This window comes from Condylura cristata, unplaced genomic scaffold (assembly GCF_000260355.1).
Source record: "Condylura cristata isolate star-nosed mole 26May11 unplaced genomic scaffold, ConCri1.0 scaffold00014, whole genome shotgun sequence".
Lineage (NCBI taxonomy): Eukaryota > Metazoa > Chordata > Mammalia > Eulipotyphla > Talpidae > Condylura > Condylura cristata.
The window spans coordinates 18,747,579-18,758,094 of NW_004567115.1; the positions used below are offsets into that span (position 1 = coordinate 18,747,579).

Below are 10,516 nucleotides of genomic sequence, written 5' to 3' on the forward strand. Positions count from 1 at the left end.
CCAAGTTGCTGCAAAAGACATGTGTTTCTCTTTTTGGTTGCTGAGTAATATTCCATTGTATATATGTACCACATCTTTCTAATCCAGTCATCTACTTTTGGGACATGATATTTTTTTAATAAAACTAGAGTTAACAGGATAAGTGACATAATGTTAATGACTTAAGAAACAAAACAAACCTGTCTTAAGTTTTGCTTAACATTTTAAGTAAATTTAGTATCATGAAAAAGATCAGTAATAATTGTTTGAAGAAGTGACTTAATTCTGCTACTTTACTAGTGTGCCATAATACAGATTTTAGATAACTGAGTAGTCCTTTGAAGAGTTAATATGAATGAAGTCTCATAGTTGGATGATGAATCACTTTCAGCATTCCTTACATAGATGTTCTTAGTTCCTCATACAAAATAAATTTAAAAATAATCTTTTATTGTGATAAATTAAAAATTCAAGCCCACCCTGGTGGCGCAGCCGGTTAAAGCACAGCACTGAGAAGCTAAAGCCACTTCTGCATGAGTTTGATTCCCACCTGCCCCAGAGGTGACCACATGGCGTGGCAGACCTCTCCTGACCTGCCCACTGCTCTCCTCAGCAGTGTACTTCGTCAATCTGCCTGTTCTTCTCCCTACTCTGTCTCTGGTGAAGTCTCTCACCGTCCCTGAGCCTCTGGCCTTTACCCCAGTTCTTTAAAAAAAAAAAATCATATAGATTCAGAAAAGTACCCAAAAGTATATATAAATTAAAAAATATTTATTTATACTGCATATAAATCAAAATGAAACATTTTAGGGTTTATAATATTTTTTCAAAAGCAACTGAAAAACTGATCTTTAGACATAGGTAGAATTCAAAGTAATATGTAAAAAGTAAATCAGAAATGTTTGCTTCTAATGGAGAGCATTGACTGGGAAGGACAAATAGCTTTATGAAATGATAGCAGTGTTATCTTGATAAGGGTGTGAATGTTATAAGCTATAAAAATAAACAATAATAAATGAAAAGTAACAAAATTGCTAAGATAATTTTAAATGTTTCTATAATATCTCTAATAGGATTCGCCTTGGTAGGATACAAAATGAAAACTTTCGATTGTACAAATTAAAGATGATGATGAAGATGGAAAAATATCTTCATTCTAAGAAGTGTAGGCGACGGTATGTATTGTTTTATATCAACTAGTGATATAGATTTGAGGATGGTGATCTTTTAAGAAAGAGCTTGGCTAATTAGAAGTATTTAGAAACAATATTTTGTTGGTATTATATGTATGCTGAATTTTTAAGGTAACTTTCTTTGTGTGTTAGTAAAATAAAGTGAAATAATGAAGTCTCTCAAGTGAATCAATGATGATTTCATCTCATTATTTTAAGCAATGAATTTAACGTATACATTTTTGTACTTTTATTTAATTTAAAATTTTCTCTTGGGTAGAATCATCTTGTCTCATTTTGAAGATAAACAACTCCGAAAGGCCTCTTTGGGTATATTGGGAACTGAAAAGTGCTGTGATAATTGCAGGTCCAGGTAAAGATTTCTTTTTATAGATGGACATTCTAAATGCCTGTTTTCTTTTTCTTTTCATTTAATTTTTATGTATTACATTTTTAAATCACAAGAATGGATTTATTATTTAGATGACAAAGCAAATAATACAGTATTTCGTTTTATGAGTAGATAACCCAATGAAATAATAGACCCAAATCTAAACATTTCAATATTTAATAATAATAAAATGTGATTGGTTTTAAAAAACCTTTAAAGGCATAAATTGTCAGAATTGTTTTAAAAATATGATCCAAGTATATGCTGTCCACAAGAAATCCACTATAGGCATAATTACAAAGGTAGGTTAAAAATAAAAGGGTAAAAACTACTTGATCAAGCAGCTGTGGACCACAGCCTAGAAAAGTTGACACACAAGTCAACTATCATTCAAGAACACATAATCCTGTGTATATATTTAACAAAGGAACTAACTTCATTAAAAGGGGAAATAGAAAAATGCACAATTACAGCTGTAATTATTTAAGTACTTCTGTTAGTAATTAATAGAATTAATAGAAAATCAGTCAAAAGATGGACATGAACAGTATTATCAATGACTAAATCTGGTTGACTTATAGAACCCTCTGTGCAACAGCATCAGGCAGGGTTTTGTTAGTTCTATTTTCAATTGTAGATAGAACTTTAATAGCATAAACCATATTCTTAGTCATAAAACAAACCTTAACAAATTTAAAAGAATTGCGTTCATATAAAGGATGTTTTTTAACTACTATGGAATTAACTAGACACCAGCAACATAATGGTAAGGTCTCCAAACACATAGAAATGAAATAAAATACTAAGAAATCCTTGAGTCAAAGAGGAAGTTTCAAGGTACATCAGAAAATGGTTGGAACTGACTGCAATGAAAATGTAAAATGAATAGGATGCTGCTAACACTACTGAAAGAGAAATGTAAAGCATTAAAAGTTATAACAAAAGAAAGATTTCAAGGCATGTTAGATTTTCACCATAAGAAACAAGTAAATAAGAGCAAAGCAAAGTAAACTAGAAAGCACCAGAAGGAAATAAATAATAAAGATAGGAGCATGAGTTAATGAAAAGAAGACATAAAAAACAAATGGTTTCAACAAGTTCTACCAAATATTTAAAAGAAGAAATAACACCATTCTATAATATGATTCCATTTATATTTATAATTATATTGATATTATTATTATTTATATTTGTAATATTTCCTCAGACATAGGTATACTGTAGTAATGAAAGATCAGTGGTTACCTTTGTAGGAGGGAACAACAGAGTTACAGATTAATAGTGGAAGGAGTATCTTCTTTTTCATAGTGTATTGTTTTGTACTATTTAAAACATATTAATTTCCTTACATCATTGTTAATTTTTCTCAGTATTTGATTTCTCCCTTCACATATAGTCTCTATAGTTCTTCCACTGCAGTAGTACCCATGATCCATTACCATAGTCCTTTGTGCTTTTACCACTATTTTGAATTTAGCAGTGATGGATGTGTTTGTGTCCTCATTGTGGTTAACTGAAACTATGTATATGACTTTGTTTATTACAATATATAGAACTTCATACATGCACACATAATCAATTTAATTATATTAATTGAAATAAAATAAAATAAAAACATTGTACCTTGTGTTAGCTATCTACCTTAATGTGGTCACTGTATTAACAAAAGAAATATTTTTAGGAATGGAATGTTCTCCATGCAGTGGTAAATTGCTTGTTCACCAGGGAGGCAGAATTGTCTTACCCAACTTAAAATAAAAGCATCTTACAAATATATAAAACAAAAATTGACAGAATTGGAAGAAGTTAACAAATTCACTGTAAATATGGGAGAATTTGATAAAATTTTTAGTAATTAGTAAGTTAAACTACCAATTAGTTATGGAAAATATATAAATTCTGTTTATATGATATTCGCTCTGATTCTTTATTCTAGTGTTATCTAGTTTATTCTTCAGTAAGCAATAGAAAATTTGCTCAATATAGTAATAATTTTGATTTATCTGAGTCATAGTACAGAACCCTCTACCAAGCAATTAGAGCAATGTGTCTCAAATATTTTTGCTTCACAATCCACATAGCAAAACATATTAGGCTAATTGAGTTTAGTTTCTGTCCAGAATCCTGAGGTCTGAAATGACTGACCTTTCAGCACATTATAATCCATTTGCTGCACCCTGGAAACATTGAGTTAAGAGACTGCACTTCCCAAACATACATAGGTGGGATTTTTATAAACATTGTCTATGTCTTAGAGCAGGAGTTGGCAAACTGGAGCCTCTGTACCTATCTATTTGCCCTTTGTTTTTTTTTAAAATAAAGTTTTCTAGGAATACAGACATGCCCATTTATTTATATACTATCTGTGGCTATTTTTGCAGAGATTAAATTGGGTTGTTGTTGGTCCACAAAACCTAAATAATTTACTCTCTGGTCCTTTATAGAAAGCATTCTGATCCTGTACTAGAGTGTGTTGTATCTAAAAAGTTTACAGTTAATAGTATCATATGTTCTATGTTTTCTCCCCAGAATGCAATTAAGTTAGAAGTATATAAGAGAATAGACAAAAAATAATCTCATTTCTTTGGAAATTTAAAATAATCCATTAATCAAAGAAAAAAATCAAACTGGAAATGAAAACACTTTTAGAACTTAGTCATATTACAGTAATGCATATTAAAACTTGCAGGGTATTGGTGGTATTTTGAGGGAATTTGAGAACTTTATAAAAGAAAACTAATCCTACAGAAATTAGAAAAGGAGAATAAACCTAAATACAGCCCCACTTTACATAAACCTAAGCAATTTAATGCATAAGAGATAGGGTTTTGTTTTTTTTTTTAAGTACAATGCTATTTTTATAACAATGTTTCCTTCCACTAAAACCTAACAAAAATGAATATTGATCAAGGGGAGATCTTTGAATTCTAATCTTCCACTTCAGTTGTTTCAACTTTTTTCTCTTCTGACTATGAGCCAATCTACCTCTTAGAACATAAATTCTAGGGCAGAAGCATTGACATCTATGAACATAACATATCTATGATGTTGTATTATAGTTTATATTTCATATTTTAGATTTTCACCTGCTATTGACTGTAATATACTTTATTTTAGCTTTGAAAGCAGTTGGGAAATATGAGGTATTTTGTAATTAACTAATTGCTACACTAAGTCTTTTCCTTTATAAGGTTGCATGTCTTGGCTACACTTTTTGTTTTTAAACACACTTATTTTTATTTAGATTAGATCATTGCACTTTATTTGATGACTCAGAAGAGACACTACAAAACTTTGGCCCACAAGCCTTCCAGCTGTTATCTGCTGTGAACATTTTAGGAGAAAAGTTTGGAATCGGGCTTCCAATTTTATTTCTCCTGGGATCTGTAAGTATGTCAGAATCACCTTCATAATTCTTTTATTCTTACTGCTTTTCTTTGGAAGTTTCCTCTACAATTATAATATTCACTTTAAGTGAGTTACTAGAAAATCAGACAGATTTAAGTCTAGATAAGCAGTGTTTTCATTAGTCTTGATAAAATGTGTGTCTTATGTGAACTGCTACTTTCAGGTTCCAAGCTGATCAGCTCTGCATTTCAGTCTGGAAGCACTGACTTCGTTTGTTACATTGCTGTTGCATAATCCCTAGACTGGTCTTTCCTAGGACAATTAAAAAAGTTAACTTTCATTTTGTCAAGGGACTGGTAGGACAAATTTGTTTTTTGTGCCCTGCAAAGTGAATTCTTTGAGCAAGTTTTTAATTTCAGATTATTTATAAACATCCAAATTCAGTAACAATATTTGTTATTTTCTTTACTTGTATTCTGTTTCTTATTAGAAGTATTAAAATTCCAAGAAAGTTTTTCCTTTGCTTTATTTTTTATTTTTTTTTTTTAAAGATTTTTTTTTTTTTAAGATTTATTTATTCATACAGAACTGGGGTACAGGCCAGAGATGCAGAGGGTGAGAGGATTCACCAGAGACAGAGTGGGGAGCAGAACAGGCAACTGCTGAGGGGAGCAGCGGGCGGGTCAGGAGAGGTCTGCCACGCCATGTGGTCACCTCCGGGGCAGGCGGGAATCGAACTCATGCCGAAGCGGCTTTGGATTCTCAGTGCTGTGCTTTAACCCGCTGCGCCACCAGGGAGGGCCTTCCTTTGCTTTATTAATGAATAATCAATTTAACTGCTGTTTTGAGTAACTAGTATGTCTACTTTATGCAATTCCAAATATGAGTAAGTCATAACTTTAAAGTCAGAGAGCTTTTTCTGTAGTAATTTTTCCTGAATATGATTTTACTACTGATTTACACGTCTACAAAGCAAAGCTAAATATTATATATTGATATTAATTATTAATTAAGTCTAGAGGATAGGTTCCTGGCCACATATGTATATATGCCACATATGTACATATACTAAAAATATACTTAAGAGTAGTGATTAAAATTCCTACTTTATATCTTTCTATCCTACTTTATATCTATAAAATATATATCTATATTTTAAAATAATTAAGGTAAACATGTTTGTTAAATACTTTAATATTTCAAGTATATATTTTTTGAGTATTTTGTTAAGAAAGTGATGTATTAAATTAGTTTTGAAATCTTTTACATATTTTTTATGAATATTTTCTGAAATAGCTCAGTGAAATATGTGGAAAACGTGTTAACTTTTCAGGCATTGATGTTTTTAGAATTGAAAAGAGTTAATTTTTTAAAAAACAAGTTTATTAGAACTATAATAATAGAAATGTTGCCTGAACCTTTGGTTTTATCTGTTATGACTGCTACTATATTTTTTATAAAAAATTAAAGCACAAGCACAAAGGATAGATTAAGTATAATTCATATATATGAAAATTTCTTTTTCTGTGATTTTCAAAGCTTGTGTATCCCTATTGAATATATAATTTATAAAAAATCCTTGTTTGAATTTGGAATTATCCAGCAGTATCCAATATCAACAAATAAGTTTAAGTGGGCTCCTAGACAAACTTGAACTGGTCACAAGAGGGATCAGATTTCACTTATTATTTGAAAACTATATCAGATCATTTATACTGACAGTCTCTATAGGGAGTCCTCAAATTAAGAAGTTTATTTGTGAAATTTTATACTTCCTTTGCAAGGTAAAGGTATAACACTTTCAAAAAAGTATCACTTAACAAAAATTGTAGACATTAACTGCAGTGAATATAATGCAAATCCTTTCCCCGCACCCCTGCTACTTTACAGTGATCTTGGTATCTACTGGGATATTGCTTTAAAAATTATAGTTGTGATTCTTTTGGGAATGTAACAAATTGCCCACCTTGACTAATTTAGGAAAAATTAATCTTTGCAGAAAGATGATAAGTATTTTAAACAGAGAACTCTTCAAGTTTATTTAAAGAGATATTTGTATATATGTAGAAAATACATTTTCAGCAGATATGATTACCTTTTCTTATGCAAAATTTTTCTTATTAGCATAAATAATTATACAGCTAATCCTGATGATTGTAACGGGAGTTCGCAATTTTGTTTTTAAAGTATAAGTTTAGTTAGAAATTAAATAGCAATGTTCCCTGGGGAACTTCAGTTTAGCTGTTCACATAAAAAGCAAATTTTAAGTCATTGTTTGAACAAGTGATATTCTACAATAAATTAGAAAATAGAATAGTAACTAATTTTCATAGTCAGGAGACATAAGTGAAACTTTTTTCCCCATCACTAAAGTACTAAACCTTATCTCGCTTGCAAAATTAGGTAGTATTTCTGATAAAAGATGGTTTGACAATAGGCAACTGTTAAAAAACTATTGGTAATTTTAATCACTATTATTTTGAAATTATTTGACAGGGTTATCCATTGAATTTTCTAGCAAGCTTTTTCATTTGATTAAAATAAATTCATAGAGCTAGTTGTTATTTTATCATTTGGTTTTATTTTGCACATAGAGTAACTGCTCTAGAAATGACTTTCTTAAGACCTGAGGTGGCAGCTGTGGTCTTTCTTGGTCTGTAGGAAGTGGAGTGGAAAAGAAGCAAAAGAAAAAAAAAAATAGTTAAAGTGTAAATAGAAACAGTGGGTTTATTTTGTATTTTAAGAACATGGGGCTTTAAAATCTTTTAAGTGAAAGTTTGTGACTTTTGTTTTTTATTATTTACTAAACATTTATTTTTGTGTAAGTTACTATTAATTTTGTGGGAATCCAAAGCTGACTAGATGAGACTTCACATCTAGTGTGGATGTGTTAACTTGTGAGGGAAGTGTTGGGAAACCTGTGAGTAGATATAAAGTATTACTTAAGTTCTGAAGAGAGTGCTTTTAATGCTGGAAAACTAGACAACTCTTTGTGAAAATATCACTGGAAATTTCTATTTTGTGGGCAATATTGTACAATTTGGCATTCAGAGATAGGATGGGGAAAGAAAAGGGAGGAGAATATGCCATCCCAACAGAGAGAATTACTACGTAAAGCAATTGTGATTTTTCATGTAGATCATTCCAGAAAGAGTAAGTTTATTTTTTAACATCTACTGGGGTAAAGATGTTGCTGTTATCAGAAAGTCATGCTTTGGGTCATGTACTCTGGCTAGTTAGCTCTCTATTCTAACACTTGCCCTTCAAGTATAAGATATCCACAATCCTTCATAGGTCAGTTTGGTGTCCCTTACTTTTCCAACTTGATTTTTAAAGGAAAAGAATGAAGGGAGAATTTCTTTTTATGACTCATAGTGCAAAAAATCTATTTAACACTACCACTTTATTTAACAGTAACTAACACTGAGTCCCAGAAAGTTAATGAGCAAGTAGCTTTCCTGACCTCTAATCTAGTGTCTTTACCATTTACTATGCTTTTCATATGCAGTTTTAAATCTGCATTTTTATCTCTGCATCATCTAGAAATACTAGAATGAAGATTGGTGATTGATAAAGGTGTGTGTATGTGTAAAATTGTGCTTTCCTTAATTAAAATTAATTAGTTCCTCTACTCTCTTATAGCAGTTTTCTCATCCTAGACAGTTTCAGTCCATTGGCAGGATGAGTGAACTAGACCTAGAAAAGTAAAGAGAACACTTAAATAATTAATGGATATGCCTCACTTAGAGTGAGAAATAATTAGATATTTGTTTTAAAAATCCTTACTGTATTGTTTTTTAATGTTATGTGGTTAACAGGATTTTTAGTTGAAAAGGAAATATGATTTCTTCAAAACAAAGATGTTCTGTATCAAAGAACCATAATTATTTCATTCATTGCATGGTGATTGTCATGGGACAAGATAGTATAAATTTGTTCATACACTATACAATATTCACAATGGTTTTTGATTGTGGGGGAAAGAGCAGTTACTCTCTCCTGATTAGAAAAAAAATCTCAACACTTCATACTGGTAAATATGTTCATTCACTTCAGAGTTCTTTTCTGCTTAGGAAATGAAAACCTAGAGGAATAGTTTTAATGTGCAGATTTGTAATAAGACCTAGTGAGACAATGTAATACCTTTAGGTTATTAATTGGGACAAGGTTATGTTCCAATATATGTAGAATTCATAATATTCCAGGGAAAACTGACGAGATACGAATATATTTTGCTTTAATGTTAGGAAATTCAGGCTGATTTAAAGAATCGACTGTTAATTAATAAAAGAGAGTTAATACTTTTTAGCCAGACACTCTCCTGGTTACTAAGTCTTCACAAGATAATTATTTTTATACTTAGATGGCAACTGAGGAAAAAAAAGCAAAGATAAATTAAGAAACTTTTCTAGTTGCATTGGCTAAATCTCTCTCTCCCTCTCTCTCGCTCCGCTCTCCCTCCTTCTCCCTTCTCCTCTCCCCCTCCCCTCCCCTACCTTCCCTCCCTTCCTTGCCCCCCCCCCTCCAATCCAAAACCAGTAAGGATTATTAACAAGGGAAAAAGACTGGTTTTCTAAGTCTTTTTCTAGTAAAACTTTTATAACTAAATCATGATACTAAAGCTCATTACTTAGCCTTTTTAATTAAAATCAGTTTATTTTTTTTTAAATGAAGCTGTCTTCATTTTTTTTTATTAAAAAGTTTATTTTTACATCATTTTGCACATTTTTTTTTCATCTCAATTGTAATCCCCACGGGTTTCCCATCACCAAATCACCCCTGTGCCACCACCATAGTCCCGTGCATTTCCTTCCCCCCATTGTTTTTTGGTCCCATTCCCCACTCCACCCCCACAGAATGTCTCTGAAAATCAGTTTATTTTTTAATCTTTATGATTTTAAGATTTAATAGAACATACATTGCAGATTCTGCTAACTGCTGGAGCTCCATGTTTTAAACCCATATCTAGACTGAGAATTTATCTTAATATAATTTCAGCCTAAATTCCTTTGCTTAAGGATTCAGCCTCACATAGGCTATTTCATTTGTATTCATATCTTTAATATTCCAAAAATAAACTTGTAACCATAACATTCTTATAAGCTGAGTAAAACCAATGCCATTTTCAACAGAAAGCATTATAGTGCTCGAGTTAAATTTGCTGGGACTGTTTTTGGTTTTTCTTTGAATAACTGGATTTTTATTCACATTGATAAATTTTCATATAATATAAATAGAATATAAAAATGTTGAATTAGAGGACTGTGTCTATTTCTAAAATTTCAGTTTTTATTTTATATAGAAAATGACAGAGTATAGTCACATCAGCATACTGTAGTTCTGAAACATGAATATAATTTAAAATACAGTATTTGCATTGTAAAGCTCATAATCACTGTAATCCAAATAGGAAGGCATTTATTACTGGATTTTAAATAGCTTTTTCTAGTATTGTTTAAAAGACTATTTTGCAAAATAATTTCCCATGGCAGTTCTGTAAAGACTCTTCAATAGAAAGAAATATCTTTAAAGCTTCAACTGTTTAGCACACACCTGCTTTTTTCTGTTATTTTCTCAGTGACCATATAAATCAGACGTGACTCAGTATACTTTGCAGTACTTCATG

General features: G+C 31.0%; 1 protein-coding gene across 4 annotated transcripts in view; it reads left to right on the plus strand.

Moving 5' to 3' along the window:
* The window catches only part of WRN (Werner syndrome, RecQ helicase-like), a 102,941-nt gene that overhangs the window by 61,792 nt on the left and 30,633 nt on the right, over positions 1–10,516 (plus strand). For all 4 annotated transcript variants that reach the window (XM_012724736.1, XM_012724737.1, XM_012724738.1 and 1 more), the window contains 3 exons: positions 1,053–1,154; positions 1,432–1,524; positions 4,787–4,928. In XM_012724736.1, the coding sequence (XP_012580190.1) occupies positions 1,053–1,154; positions 1,432–1,524; positions 4,787–4,928 (337 nt within the window). The remainder of the gene's footprint in view (positions 1–1,052; positions 1,155–1,431; positions 1,525–4,786; positions 4,929–10,516) is intronic.